The sequence below is a fragment of the Zalophus californianus genome, chromosome 16, assembly GCF_009762305.2.
Source record: "Zalophus californianus isolate mZalCal1 chromosome 16, mZalCal1.pri.v2, whole genome shotgun sequence".
In the NCBI taxonomy this organism is placed as follows: Eukaryota; Metazoa; Chordata; class Mammalia; order Carnivora; family Otariidae; genus Zalophus; species Zalophus californianus.
This window is the reverse complement of record NC_045610.1, coordinates 59,350,332-59,368,531: the sequence shown is the minus strand read 5'-3', so window position 1 is coordinate 59,368,531 and position 18,200 is coordinate 59,350,332. Positions and strand designations below refer to the sequence as shown.

The window sequence follows — 18,200 nt, the reverse complement described above, 5'->3', positions numbered from 1 at the left end:
GTCCATCTGGGGCTCCTCCCCCACCAGCACGTGGTTGACCCTGTGAGTCTTGAGTGCATTTCATCCTGGAAAAGTGCATTTAGAGGGAGGAGGGAGAGAGAATATGCTTGAAGGGTGTTCTGCGGATGCTGTTTGCCTACTCTTGGAGGTAGAAGTATGCCTGGAGAAGCCTGAGCTGTTCCTGGACCATGGAGTGGAGGGAGCATCCTTCCCGAGTTCTGAAGAGCATGTTGTCAATTATGTACATCAGAGGGCTTGCTGATGATTACAAGGACATTTTTCTCTGGGTTCCTACACCTCAGAGAGAGATGATTTTTTGGTCATTGTTGAATATGTTTTGGGTGGAATTGGCGACAGAGAGGTTGATCTTTGTCAGAACTTGAAAAATTGTTCAAAGTCTCTGACTTCCACATTGAGGAGTGGGCTGTGGGATAGATGTTCTTTAAATTACTTCTCTCAAAATAAATTCGGTTGTTATCTCCCAAGTTCTGTTTATCCTCTCGCTGTTTGGTTCCCGAACATTTGCCCTTGGACCCCTGTGCATCTATGTCCTCACCTGTCCACAGTAAGGTATGAATTTCGATTAAGACAGGGATATTGGAATCTTCACCTTACAGATTGGATTTTATTCTGAGATCATATTCATTATGCTCACCCTTTATTTTGGCGTTGGTATGGTTTTATTTATGGATATGAGAAACGATGCCTCTGAAATTTGCTGTCAGTGTGGGGACAGGAGAGGAATGAAGAGTGGGCCTACATAGTAATTATTGATGCTGAATAAGGGGAATATGTGGTCTCTGTGTTGTTGCCACCACATTGTATATATTTGAACGTTTTCACAGCGAAAAAATTTTTTAAGTATTTTAATTTTATGTAATCATGGTGATTGTGGATGGTAAAGAAAATCTGCACTTAGCAAAGTGAAAATGTGGCAATTCTTACTGCTTCATCGATTTTCTTTTCTTTTTTCTTTTTTTGAAATTCTAGGGTACACCTGGGTGGCTCAGATGGTTAAGCGTCTGCCTTCGGCTCAGGTCATGATCCCAGGGTCCTGGGATCGAGCCCCACATTGGGCTCCTGGCTCAGCGGGGCGCCTGCTTCTCCCTCTCCCCTGCTCATGCTCTCTCTCTCTCTGTATCTCTGTGTCTCAAATGAATAAATAAAATCTTTAAAAAAATTTTTTTTTATCTTAAAGTTCTACTGGTTTATGAAATCTGGAAGTTGGAGGTGAGGGCGTTATTACCTCTCAGTCTGGAAAGTGACTTAGACTGGAGAACACTGAAGATTTTTGTTCATTGGGCTTGTCGTGGGCCTGAAGGTTAAGATACCGAGCCAAGGGCAGTGTTTTCATATCATGCACATTGTAATAACTTGTAGCTAGTCCGTTCAGTTCTTCTCCAGACTCCCTAAATCCAGCACCATCTGTACTCCTTCAACCTGAATGCCGACTCTTCCAGATAGATAGCCTCCCTGCTCTGGTTCTGCGCTTTCTGCTCTGGTTCCGCGCAGTGGGGCTGAGGAAATGGTGGAAGAGAGCGGCCTCACATGGTGCTCTGTTCACCCCACAGATTCTGAACGACAGACTTGGCAGCTTTGGTGATTTCACGGGCATAGCCGAGGAGCTCATGAATCGGAGGGTCCTGCCCTGCATCTGCCCAGTCCGGCCAAGAACCTGACCCCATGCTGCAGTAGCAACACGCCCAAGTTCAGACATCCCAGGTGAGCCAGCAGAGGCTTCAGAGTAGTTTTCCATTTCTCCAAGCTATCGGCTTGTAGCCCAGCAGCAGTTCTTCAGTGGGTGGGAACACTTCGATAATTCCCCTTAGGAAAGGTTCTTTTATTTCTTCAAATCAAAGAACTTGTGCTTGCTTTTTAAAAAATAAGTTTCTTACATTTCAATTCGTGGCAAGAATTTTTTTTTTTTTTAAGATTTTATTTTTAACTAATGTCTCCACCCAACATGGGGCTTGAATTTACAGCCCCAAGATCAAGAGGCACACGCTTTACAGTTTAAGCCAGCCAGGCGCCCCGCAGAGAAAAAAAATTTTTTTTTTTAGGATTGTATTTATTTTTTTGGGCCGAGAAAGAGCGTGCGCACACAAGCAGAGGCAGAGGGAGAAGCAGGCTCCATCTCAGGGCCCTGGGATCGTGACCTGAGCCGAAGGCAGATGCTTAACCGACTGGGCCACCCAGGCGCTCCCCGTGCAGAAATTTTTATAGATAAAGAAATTTGACCCATGTGGGGAATGAGATGCTCCATAAGGATAAATTTGAACAGTTTAATAAGAGATCCTTTTACTGAGTTCCGGGATACACCTGCCTATTTGGTGCCCCTGTGGCAGGCTGGATGCCGGATACCTGAGGGAGTCCTCATTCTTCTGATAAGAGTGAGCAGTTTAAGGAACATATTTTTCTAGTTGTGGCTCAGATTGCCCGTGAGCTCTATAGCTGAGGTGGCTTGAGTTGAGAGGTAGTGAGTTGCAGTCAGAGGTGATGGAGGGGATTCCTGTCCAGTCCTATCTCCAGCAGCTGCAGCTCTCACCTCGATAACCTTAGCACCTCCTTTGGTGCTGCTTTCAGTCCCTGTTTTACACAGAATAGAGGAGCTGCGAAGTCACAGTGGTTGCCACTGGAATTTTTAGCTGATAGGTGAAGGAATAAGCCAGGCGTGCCGCACGCCAGCCCTGAGCTGTCACTTCCCTCGTAAGGTTTGGGCGTCTTGGGTGCACCGTTCTAGTCCCGCCACTGTCCTGTCTCTCCTCCCTCACTTCCAGAAAGATCATCTGTACAGGCACCATCCAGTAACACAGGCCATTACATATAATTTTACAGGAGCCACATGAAAAAACAAAAAGCAAGTGAAACTAATTTTCACAACACATGTTACTTAACCCAATATATGTAAAATATTATCATTTCAACATGTAAGCAGTCTAAAAATTATTGAGGTGTTTTACATTCTTATACTAAGTCTTTGAAATCCTTTGCATATTTTATACTTACAGTGCATCTCGGTGTGGACTCGCATCATTTCAGTGATCACATGTGACCTCTGGCCTTCGTTTTGAAGAGCATGAGCCCGAGCAGAAAGGCGTGCTTATGTAACTCACCACGCTAATTCTTTTATTATATGGATTTGTGTGTGCGACCAGAGCGTCTTATGAGCATCAGTGTTTCCCTGTTTTTGAGCAGACATTGGGATCACCTGGTCAGCTCTTGAAGGAGGTGGCATCAAGCTGATGCCCATAATCCCATAGTCCCTCATCGAAGAGACGCACGCTGCAGGCCTCCCTGGTACCACCTTTGTCTCTTTAGTGCTGTTTGCGAAAGCACCTTCTCTTTTTGACAGGTGTGGTGAACTCTGGCCAGGTGGTTGGTAATATGTCTCCATGTTTCATACTTCCTTTTGTAGGGTTGGCAACCAATCCAGAGAAGCTTTTATGGTGGCTAACATCCGTAAAGACCAGAGGGGATTTTCACAGAAGTGACGCTCTGTTCCTGGGACCTAGTTACTCGTCGCTCTGTGTTCCTTCTTGTCCCCACAGTGATGCACCATGCCAATAGTCGATAAATTGAAGGAAGCCCTGAAACCTGGCCGCAAAGACTCGGCTGACGATGGAGAGCTGGGAAAGCTTCTGGCCGCCTCTGCCAAGAAGGTCCTTTTACAGAAGATCGAGTTCGAACCAGCCAGCAAGAGTTTCTCCTATCAGCTGGAGTCATTAAAGAGCAAATATGTCTTGCTGAACCCGAAAACAGAGGGAGCCAGTCGCCACAGGAGTGGAGACGAGCCACAGGCCAGGAGACAGGGTACAGACACACGGTTGGCTGGCAGAAGGGGTCTCACTGTGTGTTGACCAAGTGGATGGATGAAGTGTTGACTGATTAGGAGGAACAAAAACAGAATGTGGTCAGAGAGTTATGAAGCTTCTCTGGGGTCAGTGGCTCTGTAGTTACAGAAGTAATGATACAGGGTTGGTCACAAAGAGATCTGTGTCCTTAGGCCGTGGAAGTTGTGTGTGTTTAGTAGGATCAACAGTGGGGCTGAGAAAGAAGCAAGAGAAATGGGCCAGGCTCCAGCTATTCATTCTCTGAGGGTTGTCCTCCATGGAGGACTCCCTGAATTCCAGACCTAAGCAGTCTGCAGGAGCCCCAGGATGACTGGGTTTTCTCCTGGGCTTTCTAGTAACTTCAGTCAGCGGGGACACCGGTTACCCTCTGACACTGTGTCTTGGCAGGTGCATGCCGAGTGTGCCTCAGCGATTTCTGTTTCGTGGCCCACCTGTGCATAGACTTAAGCCCTCCTTTCTTCCCTGTCCCTTTCTCACGCAGGCAGTGAGCATGCCCACGAGAGCGGCGGTGATGGGGTCCCAGCCCCACAGAAAGTGCTCTTCCCCACGGAGCGGCTGTCTCTGAAGTGGGAGCGGGTTTACCGCGTGGGAGCGGGGCTCCACAACCTCGGCAACACCTGCTTCCTGAACTCGACCATACAGTGCTTGACCTACACCCCGCCTCTGGCCAACTACCTGCTCTCCAAGGAGCATACTCGCAACTGTGAGTGGGAGGTGGTAGCTGGGGCTGGGGGGGTGGGGGGTGGGAGTCGTGGGAACCGCATAGTCTCCTGATAAGACAAACCCATGTGCCCGTGGTGCTAGCAGCCTTCAGCCTGGGTCAGATGTAGGAGTGAAGTCCGTGATGTAGTAACTGATGAAACCTAAATCTGGCACGTGCCTGCTGTAGGCCAGGCCACAGAAGCCAGTCACTCGTGTAGATTGTTGGTCCCAAACTGTTCTGAAAATGAGAACCTAAAGGGAGAAAGGTGTTTTCAAAAAATACGTTCATAACGTGTACATTCAATGACTACACATCAACTGTTGTACCAGTGTTTTATGAACGTTATAAAACGTGCCCCAGAGGAGAAATGAAAAATGGGTAAAGATGAAATAAAACGTCACTTACCAAAACTGAAGAAAGTAGAAAGCCTTTTAACTATTAGTAAAAGAAATTAAATTGGTGTTTAAAAATCTTCCCATGAAGAAAATACCAGGCTGAAATGATTTATGGGTGAGCTTTATGAAAATTTTGAGAAATAGATTGTTGCAGTGCTTCACAGGTTCTTCCCAAGAATAGAAAAAGAGAGAGAACCCCCAGCTCATTTTATGAGGTTCTTATAACTTGGGTAACAAAATTAAACAAGTACAGTAGGAGAAAGAACAATTACAATCTCATCTTACTCACGAGTGTAGTCACAAAACTTCTAGACAGAATACTACCACGTTCAAGAGTCTCTTAAACACTGTGAGCAACCCGTGTTCACCCTAGTGATGCAGGGATGTTCTAGTATCAGGAACTCTTAAGTGTGCCCGTGGAGAGCGCACAGCACGACAGGTGGAGCCGCTCCTTCGGAGGTTGGCCTGCTGGGCTCTGTCCTGGCCCTCCCCCTAAGTGCTGTGATCCCTGAGAATGTTACCTAACCTTTTGGAAACTTCTGTTCCTCATCTGCAAAGTAATAATATCATCTCCCCAATAGAGCTGTTGGGAAGCTTGAGTGAATTACATAAGGTGCTCACAATAGTACTTGGCACACAGGGAGTGCTCCGTAAGAGACTGCTCATTTTGCTTCTTTAATTACTGTATCAACAGATTAAGGGAGAAAGGTCACCTGAAAATAATGCTCCCAAAAAGAAACGTATGATAAACTTTTAGCAAAGGAGCAATAGGAAGGAGTTTCCTTGTCTTGTTAAAGGTATCTACCAAACACTACAAAAAAAGCATTCTAGATAGGAAAATGTCGGAAGCATACCCTTCGGAATTCAGAGTGAAACAAGGGTTTCTCTCACCACTTGTGTTGAAGATATGTCGGTCCTAGCCAGAGCAGTGACCAAGGAGACAAAAGGAAGGAGCGCGCTATTGTTCCTTGAAAATGACATTCCTGCATTGAAAAAGCAAGAGAATCTATAAATTAGAAATTTGGCAATGTGCCTAGATACACCATCAACATACAAAAAGTTAGTTGAATTTCTCTACACCAGACGACGACTTTTTTAAAAATTTTGCTACTATAAAATTTTATGAAAGGAGGGGTGCCACACTGACTATGAAGTCTTGTCAAGTTAGAGAAATTAAAGTGTCATAGTATGGGGTCAGGGAGGGGACCCACTGACCAGTGGAACGGAATAGAGCCCAGAAACAGACCTGCGTACATCTGGAGGTGTGTTACGTGTTGGTTCTTCGTGTGTCTCCCGTTTGAAATTAATGGAACTTAAAAAGGACTCAGGCTTACATATGGAAAAAGCAAAATAGGGTCCCCATTTCACGGCATACCTGTGCACAAAAAAATGCGTTAAAAATTTAATGTGAAAAGCAAATATTAAGCTCTTATAACAAACATTGGCCAATCTTTTTCTGACCTTGGGATGGGAGGTTTCTTAAACAAGACTCAGAAAACACCAACTATAAAGGAAAAATGACAGATACAGCTGCACTGAAGTTAACATTTGTTCTCCCCCCCCAAAAAAAAACACTTAAAAGGCAAACAGGGAGCTATGAGCTGGAGGCAAAACCCGGGACACATAACCAATAAAGGATTGCTACCAAGAATGTGGAAAGAATACAGACTACCAAGGGAAAGACAACCATAAAAAAGTAAAATTATGAACCAGCATTTTACAGAAAAGGAAACTCCTGGGCAGAGTATAGGGAGAGATGTTCAGCCTTGCTGAATTCAAGAAAGTGTCGTCAAAACCACGACAACAGCAGCGACGCGACACACCTTTGTGATGGCTGCACATTCAGAAGCCTGGCGGGACCGAGTGTCAGCGTGAAGATGAGCGAGAACCTTTCATGCTCGCCTGAGCTGGCCTTATCTTCCAAATAACGTGCCAGCCAGCAGTACTCCGCCTGCGGAAGAGCTCTGTACGTGCCTCTCAGGACACCTGTGTAAACACATCTGCAAGCAGCAAATTGTAAGCCGCTCAGGTGCCCATCAGCAGACGGACGCGCGCATCGCGGTGCAGGCCCATGAGGACAGCGTGCTGCAGGGCAGGGGAATGAAGGGCCGCTCTGTGCATGGAGCTGAATAAGCCAGTGAAGGAAAAGTCCCAGAAGATTGCACACAGCGTGAATTGCTATTTATAAAATGGAAAAACAAGACGCTATAGTGTTTAGGTATACACATATGGGGTAAGACTTAAAAAAAAAAAAAAATTTTTTTTTTAATTGGTAAACAATGAAAATGAGTCAGGAAATCAGGATAGAACCAGAGGCAGGACCAGATAGGAGCAAGTGAGGAGCAGTGTTAGGATAAAAGTGGATTGTGTGATGTGTTCAGGGAGATATGTTCTATTTTTTTAAATCAGCAAAAGGTGATGACATGTGATGGAAATAGCATTTTTAAATGTCTCGCAATCGTGATGGTTCTGTGGTGGCCAGAGTTAACACACTGAGGCACCGTGCCCACTGCAGGTGAAGTTGGTTACAAATTTCTATTTCTGGTTGTGACCTTGGTGAGGTCGAGGGGTTCTGGGTGGACTTTTAGTAAGACTCGACTGGGCTGTCTTTATGGTTTTTTGTCTTTTAAGCCTTTTTTTTTTTTTTTTGAGAGAGAATCTCAAGCGGACTCAGATGCTGAGCGCAGAGCCCAAGGCAGGGCTCAATCCCGCGACCCTGAGATCATGACCTGAGCTGAAATCAAGAGTCAGATGCTCAACTGACTGAGCCCCCCAGCACCCCGGTGCTCTGTTTTTTTCTCCTGACTTTGGTGAGGAGACCCTACTCTCCAGACCTAGGCAGCGCTGCCATTTTCTTGCTCACCCTGCTTCCCTGTGCAGCTACCCTCCGGTTTTGCTTCCTCGGCAGGCCCCTCCGTCAGCTTGATTAGGGTTGGTGTGGGTAAACTAGGTGACGCCCGGAAACCCCGTAACCCGCCACACGTACTCTGCAGCCCGTGGGAGCGAGGGCGTGAGGTGGGAGCAGCCAGGATCGGCCCCTCCTGGTGGCGGGACATCTCGCCCTGGCTCAGGATGCCTCTCCTGTGGGCGCCCCAGTGTCCCTCTGCATCACTCTGAAATGCTAACCTTAGTGTTTTCCTTTTTTCCAGAGTAAAAGTATTAAGTCTTAGTATTTGTTGGCCTGTACCCCCTGGCTCTCTGAGTGACCCCAGGTGGGCTCGGGCTGTCCTCTCTTCCTCCTCGAATGCCCGCTATTTGAAGGCTCTCGAGGACTCTCAGAAGTATCACCGGAACTGCCGTATGTGTAGCCCGGAGCACCGATTCCTGCTACGTGCTAGACCATTTCTGCACCGGCATCTGGCTAGAAAAGAAACACTTGATTTTTTAAGCACTCTCCACTCCCAACATGGGGCTCGAACTCAACCCTGAGATCAAGAGCCACACGCTCCACTGACTGAGCTGGCCAGGAGCCCCGAAAAGAAACATTTTATGTAAAACTTGCAGGAGGATTAAATTCTATCCTTTTGGACATTCTTCTCCAAATTGAAGTAGCAAGGTCCCAAAAGTCAAAAGTCATAGATTTGACTTTTATGTTCTTTTTTTTTAAGATTTTATTTATTTATTTGACAGAGAGTGGGGGTGTGGCAGAGGGAGAGGGAGAAGCGGACCCCCCACTGAGCAGGGAGCCCGACGCGGGGCTCTGTCCCAGGACCCTGGGATCACGACCTGAGCCGAAGGCAGACGCTTCACTGACTGAGCCACCCAGGCGCCCCTTGACTTTTATGTTCTATTTTTCTTAATTACCTGTAGAAAGTGTTTGTCCACATGCCACTTAAATCAGTCTTGCATATTGCCAAGGATTTGGGCATCCCTGTTTCAGGAATTTCTGGCTAAAATTGTTCCTTGCCTTATTTAGGAGTGATGATTTATCAGGCTGACGGGCTGCAGTGTTGTACATGATCATTAGAAGTGTGATTCCCACGCAGCTGACAGAGTCATGCCCTCACCTGAGTTAGATTGGGAAGGTGGGAGCTCTCCGTTCAGCATTAGTGAATGCTTATGTTTAAGTTATTTTAAATAACATGTTTTAGTTTTTTGCCTAAATTTGAGCCCCCTCAGCCATTATTGTCATTTAAAAAAATAAAAGTAATAAATGGCTATGGTTAGAAGAATCCAAAAAGTTCTAAAATGAGAAGTAAAAACCTCCCCTTTATGTAGAGATGCTCACATAAACCGTTTTTCCAAGATCCCTCCAAAGGGGTAGTGTATATAGTAGCATTTTTTTTAGATAAAACTTTTTTGTACTATGGTATATAATGTAAAATTTACCATTTTAAAAGATTTTTTTAAAGTAATCTCTACGCCCAGTGTGGGCCTTAAACTCATGGCCCCAAGATCGAGTCGCATGCTCCACTGACTGGGCCAGCCAGATGCCCCCAAATTGACCATTTTTAAGTGTACAGCTCAGTGGCGTTAAATACATTCACATTATCGTGCAACCATCCACCTCCAGACCTCCTTCCTCTTCCCAAACAGAAACTCCGCCCCTTAAACACTAACTCCCTGTCCCCCTCCCCCAGCCCCTGGCGCCCACCATCCTACTTTCTGTCTCTGTGAACTTGATGACTCCAGCTACCTCGTTTAAGTGGAATCCTACATTATTGATCTTTTTTTTTTATAAGATTTTATTTATTTATTTGACAGAGACACAGCGAGAGCAGGAACACAAGCAGGGGGGAGGGTCAGAGGGAGAAGCAGGCTTCCCGCGGAGCAGGGAGCCCGACGCGGGACTCGATCCCAGGACTTCGGGATCATGACCCGAGCCGAAGGCGGACGCTTAACCAACTGAGCCACCCAGGCGCCCCTGTGTCGAACCTTCTTGAAGGCGTACACCCACAACAGACTTCTGGGTCCAAGGGCAAGCACCTCTTCAATTCCGCAAGCTACTGCCGTCTCAGATATACTCCAGACCTGCCCAAGTAGACCCAGTTGTAACACAAAATGCACCACAAACCAACTGCTCTCCCCTGGGCAACAGCTCTCCTTACCCAGTTACTCTGACCCATCTCAAAGTCAGTAACGAAGCGGCGTGCAGCCCGTTCACCGTATGTACAAACAACATAGCTCGTGTTGGCAAAGATGTGGAGGGATGCGAACCCCTCCCTGCACACCGCTGCTGAGGGTGCACACTGCGGCAGCAGCTGTGGGAAACAGCAGGGTGCTCCCTCAAAAAATTAAAAACAGAATTCCCATATGATCCAGCAATCCCACCTCTGGGTTTACACCCAAAAGAAATGAAAGCAGGGTCTTGAACAGGTATGTGCACCAATCTGCACAGCATTATTCACAAGAACTAAAACCCAGAAGCCAAGTGTCCGTCAACAAATGAATGGGTAAGAAATGGAGCATGTATACACAGTAGAACATTACTCAGCCTTAAAAAGAAAAGCCAACCTGACACCTGCCACAACATGGATGAACCTTGAGGATGGGATACTGCGTGAAGTCAGCCAGTCACAGATCAATACCGGGGGCGCCTGGGTGGCTCACTCGGTGAAGCGTCTGCCTTCGGCTCAGGTCATGATCCTGGAGTCCCGGGATCGAGTCCCGCATCGGGCTCCCTGCTCGGCGGGGAGTCTGCTTCTCCCTCTGCCCCTCCCCTGCTTGTGCTCTCGCTCATTCTCTCGTGCCCATGCTCGCTCTCTCTAGCAAATTAAATCTTAAAGAAGGTTCGACACGAGACAGGTGCAGGATTGTTTGTGATAGCAGAAACATGGAAGGGTCCCTGTGTGTTAGTGGGGAACACGTGAGTGAACTGTGGTCTCTCTGTTGGGGGAGATACTCTAGTCAATGTGAAGGACCCAGAACTGCGTCAGAACTGACCGCTGAACAGTACGTCTTTCGTGGCATAATTTATGTAAAGTAAGCTTAAACACACCGTGTGCGAGTATACATGTGTGTCAGCGCAGTGACTGCGTTAATGGGAGCAGTCAGGACCTAGCTGGGGATGGCAGTTCCTCTGGTGAGGGAGTGTGGGCAGCGGCGGGCAGGGGACTTCACTGTGACAGCAGTGTTCGACTTGCAAAACACCTCAGCTGGGTTGGAGCTGAGTGGTATAGGCTTTGTACTTCTCTTTGCTTGTTAAAAGATCTCCTAATTTGCAATAAAGGTTAAATGTACCGCTATCCAGCCTGCTGCCCAAGGAGCAACAGAGAGTTTCAGACATGGCAGGGGTTGGCGGACCGAGGCCTGTGCTCTCCGTCTGGCCCGCTGGACCCTGTTTCCATATCGTCCGTGGCTGCGTGGCGAAGCTGCCTGTGCCCTCCGGAGGCAGAGCCGCGTCGCTGGGGAATGTGTGCGGTGGGGCAGTTCCTGGAGCCGGACGCCCTTACCTCGTGGGTCTGTGTGCAGGAAGCTTGCCAAGCCTCGAGACGCAGCAGTGCAGTGTTTCCTAGAAGCAAGAGTGGAGGTTCCCCCGTTGGAGGGGCAAACTCAGGGTTGTCAGGAATCCCTAAAACATTCTCACTGACCACGTGACACAGGTTAGAGGTTAGAGAAAATTGAAAAGCAGACTTAATACTCTTATGACTAACTAGCACCAAGGGCATACGGAGAGCGCTCACACAGGTCAACAGTGCGAACCCGGCTGGTGGGGTGAGTGTTGGGATCGCAGTTTGGATGGGAGCTGTGTGGGGGCAGGGGTGTCAGGAGTGTGTCGGGAGCTCTGACGAACCAGGACCCCCTCGTCCCGCTTGCAGGTCACCAGGGCAGCTTCTGCATGCTGTGCGTCATGCAGAACCATATGGTCCAGGCCTTCGCCAACAGCGGCAACGCCATCAAGCCCGTTTCCTTCATCCGAGATCTGAAAAGTAAGAGTCGATTCCCGACCGGATGGCAGCTAAACCCTAGTCTGCGGTGGGTACGGGGGCGTTGGGGGTGTGGGGAGGAGTCTGCAGTGAGGCGCGGGAGTCCTAACTCACGTCACAGTACTTTGGCGCACGTGGTAGTGCAGACTGAGAGGCTGGTGGGGGGCGGGGGTGGGGGAGGGGAGTGCTGACCTCCCTTTGAAGGATGGGGAAGCTCAGGCCAGGTGGGGGGCAGGAGCTGTGTCTCAGGGAGGAAGGGGAGGCCAGGGCTCTTCTGAACATCCCCGGACTGGTTAGTGCAGATTTCCTGTTCACTCGGTAGAAGACGTGGGGCGGCTGGTTTCTGGAACCTTGTGCAGCGTCCTTGTGACCGCTTGTGCTCTGTGCCGGCTCCCGGGAGACTGGCTCATCGGTGGGTGCCTGGTGTTGTGGGGCACCCGTGCTTTGCTGTTAAGTATGGAGAGCATAGGCCCTCGGGTCTCGTTGAGAACACACCGGCCGTGTGGACTCGGGGTTGGGATGCACGGTTCATGAAGATCTCAGTTCCCTCGCTTGCCGCTTACCCCTGGCCCAGCAGGGGGTCGGTGATGAGCACACAGCAACAGGTGACTGGGGGAGAAGGCATGAGCTCTTCCCTGCCAGTCTGATGCTTCTTTCTTTCTTTAGAGATTGCTCGGCATTTCCGCTTTGGAAACCAAGAGGACGCACACGAGTTTCTCCGGTACATGATCGACGCCATGCAGAAGGCCTGTTTGAACGGCTGTGCCAAGTACGTGCCTTCCGTTCACCCACTTTGCTAAGGGGCTTCAGACCCCGCCGCCGCGGAGGTAGCCACCCCTCTGTTCCCCTGGGCGTTCTCTGTAGATACCTGTGTCCAGGTCCTGCACCTGCTGAAGCTCGGATGCGGGGCTGCTGCTGCTTCCCGGGGCACGGCCTCCCCCGCACACCCTCCTCACCAGGGGTGGTTTGGCGGGGCCAGGCGCTGGGGGGAGCCCTGTGCCAGCAGCCCCCTGCAGGAAAGATGCTGGCAGATCTTTCTGAGGGCCTTCGGCTGTTGTCCTAGACTCTTCCCATCTTTTAAAAATCACCTGACTTTGATACAGAGGATGGGGTGGTAGGAATTTCAACATCTTTATGAAAGCACTTGAAAGCACATAGGGACATTTGAGGGTGGGAAGTTTACAATTTTTGAGGCTGCGTTCTGCCTGGTTACAATGTCTTCATTTTTGATTTGAAAGCAGAGACAAACACATACGACAGGTTGCTGACTTCATGCTGTGTCTCCCCTTTTGTGAAACAGGGTCGGGGATGTTTTTGTACCACTCCTGGCTCCTGGGTTCAGACAAAAGGAAATAGGCCGAAAATGCTCCCTGTTCCAAGGCTGTTCCCTGGGCTTAGGGTAGAACTGAGTCCTGGACTCTGGAAATACCCCTTAAACAGCTGTAAGAAACATCCGGAATGTCCTTCAGCAAAGTCGAGTTGTAGCAGGGATCGTGGGCAACCTCTGGTCTCAGTGATGCGATTCTCTTTAAATCCTGAGGAAACTTTCCATGGGTTCCTCTAGCGTCTGTCCCTTGCTGTGCTGAGATGTGCAGCGAGGTCCCTGCTGGCAGATAGACGCTGGTTCTGCCCTTCCCGTGCCTCTTCCCACCCCGGGCTGTAGCTAACGATCTGAGCTCTTTGCTGATGCCTACTGCGTGCCAGGCACTGTGTTCACACTGGGTACTTCCAGGGAAAGACTGGGTTCTCGAGTTGGAGGAGCTCAGAGTGAGGGGGCAGGCAGATACTGGCCAGTGTCTACAAGGTCATGTAGTAAGTACTGTAGTGGACAGACTCTGTGGGAGCCATTCCCAGAAGAATTCTGCTGTGCTCTTACCCACAGGAGGCCTCCTTCCTAGGAGGAGTTCCCCGCAGGGCTCAGATGGGGGGAGGGAGGAGGCAAGGAATGTGGCTGGTCCTGGGCGAGGCCTCCCTGCCAAGCAGGTGGGTACAGCACGTCCCCGGCAGGGTTTCCCAGCCTTGGTCATGCAGCAGAATCCCCTGGGACGGCAGCTGACCCTGCCCCCATGCCAGCCTCGTTACCCAGACTCTCCAAGGTTGGGCCGGTAGGTAGGGTGGATGTTTGGGATTTGTGTCCAGGTTCGTGATCTGGGCAGCAGGGTAGGTGGCGGTGTGCCCTTTGTGGTCCGGGGCACAGAAGTGGCTGTGCATTGGAGGAAGGATGAGCGTGTCTGACGTCAGGTGAGCCAGTGCGGGGGGTTGTGGGATGCTTTCCACACACCCCTCCGTGAGAAAGGTGTTCCTGCTCTTACTGAAATGAGAAAAAACGGGAGCTTGGGTGCTTCAGTCGTTAGGCATCTGCCTTCAGCTCAGGGTCCTGAGATCGAGCCCCGCATCGGGCTCCCTGCTCAGCGGGAAGCCTGCTTCTCCCTCTCCCACTCCCTCTGCTTGTGTTCCCTCTCTCGCTGTGTCTCTCTGTTAAATGAATAAATAAAATCTTAAAAAGAAAAAAAGGGTTACATCAGCTGAATGATTCAATTTGATTTGCCGGTTTGGAAGCAGCTTTTCTTTCCTTTTTGTTTTGTTAGAGATTTTTAGTTGAACTTGTGAGCGGAGAGTATTTTCTAATATTTCTACTTTGTGGACCTTGCTGGTACCGGCTTTGTGACCTGGTACGTGACGGGTGTTGGCACGTGTTCCCGGCGCACCTGACACAGCGGGCTGTCCTGTTGGCTGGGTAGTTGGGTGCGCGTCTGCCGTGAGACCTGCCAGCTGTCTTCCCTGCCCGTGCTCGCTTCCTCCCACCTCGGTCTCTCGCTGGGACGGTGCGCTCGCTCTCCCATCACTGACGGGCGCCCACCTCCTTGTGCCTCCTGAAGCTTTTGCTTTGTAAACGTGGCTGTGGCCACATACCCACAACCGTCATATCTTTGTTGAAAGCTCCTTTATTTCATAGGCCAGTTCAGCCCCTTCACATTTATTGTGACGACTGAAGTTTGGTCTTGACCTGGCCGTGATGCTGAGATTTGTAATTATCACACACGGCGTGTTGGCTGTGTTTCTCCCTCTCTCTCGTTTCCCTTTACACGTTAATTTTTAAGCTTTTGTGTGGTACTCAGGAAGACCTGTACCTCCGTTTGGGTGATGGCTCTCCACGCGCCCTCGTGCATGGCCTTGCTCCTCTTCTCTGGTTCTGTTTGTCAGTGTTTGGGGGGGCCAGCACCTCTGTCCTTCCTCTCCTCTCTCACCCGCCTCTTAGCTACGTTACCTCTTCGCTTACCGTTCTCTCCTCCCACGTTTGTCTCCACCTTTGCTTCAGTCTTTCCCCCATTCAATAGGCCTGGGGGGGCCTGTCTTCCTGCCTGGGCGTCCCAGGCGGCCTGGGCTGGGGGGTGCGGGGTTTCGGAACCCAGGGGCCAGTCCCTCTCTTGACCTTGCAGGGACCTTACTGAGAGGATTCAGGATCTTGTTTTGCTCTTTAAAGTCTGATGGTTTCACTAGGAACGTCTTTTGAGCTGATCGTTACTGGTCAGTTCGGTAGACCCCTGAGCAGCGACGTCGAGAGGTTGAATGTGCGGCACGTGTTGACTCGAGCACCACGTGCACGGCAGCGGCTTCTGCCAGCGCGAGCACGTGCGTCCGAACGCCATCACCTTCGGGTCAGCTCAGCTTGAGCGTAGTGGCTTGAGAATGCGCGACGGTGAATCAGGCCGATGTACATCAGCGTGTCGTGCTTCCCGCGCGGTTTCCCACCTGCCGTCAGCAGTGACACTCCACACTCGTCACAGAGTCCTGTCACCCCCGGGGCACAGGGTGGTATTGGTTCTGTGTTAAAGGCCTGTGTCAGGGTCTCCAGTCACTGGCGGCCTCCTGCGGGACCACCTCCTCTCTGGCGGCTCTTTTCCTCGACTTCCCCTCTGGCTGCTTTCCTGCCGTGTTGTGCCCCTCCCCCGTGTTCACTTGAATCTCTTCTCCCTTAGGCCCCTTGGAATTCCCACTTCATCCCTGACATGATTTCATCTTTTCCCTCCACGTTAGTTAACTTTCTCCATTTGCCCTTTTTTATTTTTAGTTGTGGAACTTTTTATGGTGGTCTTTCCTCTCCCCAAACACTTGTCTGAGGGTCTTTAGGTCAGCTTGGGATCTCATATTGCTCTTTTCACCTGCCTTGGGCTTGCTTTCTAGGGGCTAATCTTTACCAGCTGGGGTGCTGTGATTCTTGTTCACTGTTTTCATCCAGCGGTGCCCCGTGTGGGACCGAGGCCACTTCGGCACCGCCCCCGGGCCTGGTGGCTCACATGGTTCTCAGTCCAGGGCGCCTTCTGTCCCGGAGCCCGAGCGCTGGACGGCCCCTGGTGTGACATGTGTCTCAGGACCTGGCGGGCTCCTCCTGCTGGGGATACTGGGCGACTCCGGGATCACCTCTAGTCCCTGCTCTCTGCCTCGGTGCTTCCCCAGACGGGCCTTAATCTCTAGCAGGGTTCCCGCAGGGGTATGGAAGACGGCTTGCTGGAATCTGGCTTTATTTCCTTCCTACGGCTGGTTTGAGCTTGGAGCTTGCTCTGCCCCGGGGTCCCGAGAGCGGGTTCTGTGCGGTGGTTTGCTGCGCCTGTTCTAACAGCCGGGCCGGCTCCGGGCCAGCTGGACTTCAGCAGCCACCGTCACGTGTGGCTGGCCACGAGCTTCCAGTTTGCGCTGAGATTATGTCCTCAACGGTTTGGGGAAACGTCCCTCCTCTTGACGAATGGTGGTGAAAATACATGGTGGCAGTTGGTTTTTCATTTCCTAATTTTGCAAAACAGAAACATGCCCTTGTGTTAGTCCCCTGCTGTGTGGAGTTCCGCTCCTCAATGAGCTCCCGGAGTGTGGGCAGCACTGTGGTGGCTGGATCCGTGGCCATTGCCACACACTGCAGGGGGGCCTCGCGCAGGGCGCCATGCAGTGTGTGCAGGGGGTGAGGTGGAGAGCGCCGGGAGGCGGCACCGCCGAGCGCCTGGCCAGGCCCGGGAGTCAGGGCGTCAGGAGAAGCACCTGCAGAGCCGGGGGCGCAGGGGAGCGGCCTGCAGGAGGGGGGAGTGTGCCTGCGAGCAAGCGGCTGCTCTGTCCAGGGCTGGATTTGTGTCCCTGAGGAGGACTCTGGTGTGAGAGAGTCAGAGCCAGATTCGGTGGGTCGCAAGCAGACACCAGGAGCAGAGGCTCAAGACAGGGTGGTGTTTCCAGAATCTCCGTCACATGAACAGCTGTGGGGTGCGGGTGCCCAGCTTAGCAGCTCTGTGGGGCAGGTGAGCAGCAGCAGCTAAGGCCTAGGGTGGCCTCAGCTCCTGGTTGGTGAACAGGGCTGGGGGATTCGAGTACAGGCCGGCCTGACCCTGGAGCCCATGCCGTGACAGCTCTTGTCCTGCCAAAAGATGCGGAGGCGGGGGTCTGTCCTGCTCGCTCCCCCTCTTCAGATAAGAGGCTCGGGTGTGTGACAGCCAGCAAGGAGCGGAGCTGACCATGCAGGACTGAGGCGGGGTGAGCTAGGGGGCGGGCGGTGGGTGCCAGGTTGGGGCGGGGGGGCGCTTCTGTCCTTGGGACTGGGTGGGCACTAGGGGCGTTTCTCTAGCCTCTTGTTTCCTGTGAAGAGTGGGGTGAGGTGCCTGTGGAGAGCACGGGGGTCTTGAAGGCCTGAGGGGGCAGTGGTGGGGCGCGGCCCGGGCCCATCAGAGCAGCAGGGCACAGCTGGGGGTCTGCCGAGCGCTGGGGGGAGTGCATCAGACCCACGCTTGTGTGGTGGGATTTCCCCAGGGTGTGCTGGGCTGGGGATGAAAGGGGCAGGGGCTGCCTCCTGGCTGCCTCTTGAAAGCTGTGGTCTCTTTTCCAGGTTGGATCGTCAAACACAGGCTACTACTTTGGTCCATCAGATTTTTGGAGGCTATCTCAGATCGCGTGGTGAGTGAAGACGTTTTCTCTACCCCTTTGTCAAGGATGAGAACCTTAACCAGGAAAGACTAGGAGTTCATGCCCAGCTGGAGCCCCTTTCTGACGGGCAGACCTGGGGGAGCCATGGAGGCCCCAGCCTCCTCAGAAACACATCCTTGCCCATAGGCTCGCTGTTCCCGGGAGGAAGTTTGGAGCAGAATGTCCAGCACGGGTAGAGGAGGGTGGCATTATTTTTCCTTCGAGTTCCTTAGTTCTTCACATGTGGCCTCTGCCCTTCAGCTGGGAACTGGGGCCTGTCACTGGGCTGGGCGGCAAGGCGCTGGGTTGGACAGATGTTCCCTTGTGAACTCTGGTTGTCAGCGAGCTCTCTCCCCAGACACCGGGGTTCACCAGGGGCTGGCGAGGTCTTAGAGACCTGGGGGTGGCGCGCTGGGGGCACCCGCACCCACCCCACCACCTCCGT

The 18,200-nt window shown here is 51.2% G+C and overlaps 1 protein-coding gene across 7 annotated transcripts in view; it reads left to right on the top strand.

Moving 5' to 3' along the window:
• USP36 (ubiquitin specific peptidase 36) overlaps nt 1–18,200 on the top strand; it is a 36,659-nt gene that overhangs the window by 1,457 nt on the left and 17,002 nt on the right. For 2 of the 7 annotated variants that reach the window (XM_027625947.2, XM_027625943.2), the window contains exons 2-8: nt 487–570; nt 1,572–1,722; nt 3,009–3,810; nt 4,333–4,554; nt 11,708–11,818; nt 12,482–12,584; nt 17,679–17,746. In XM_027625947.2, coding sequence (XP_027481748.2) covers nt 3,558–3,810; nt 4,333–4,554; nt 11,708–11,818; nt 12,482–12,584; nt 17,679–17,746 — 757 coding nt within the window. In that variant the 5' untranslated portion in view covers nt 487–570; nt 1,572–1,722; nt 3,009–3,557. The remainder of the gene's footprint in view (nt 1–486; nt 571–1,571; nt 1,723–3,008; nt 3,811–4,332; nt 4,555–11,707; nt 11,819–12,481; nt 12,585–17,678; nt 17,747–18,200) is intronic. The other 5 variants (XM_027625948.2, XM_027625942.2, XM_027625949.2 and 2 more) reach the window with 4 other exon arrangements.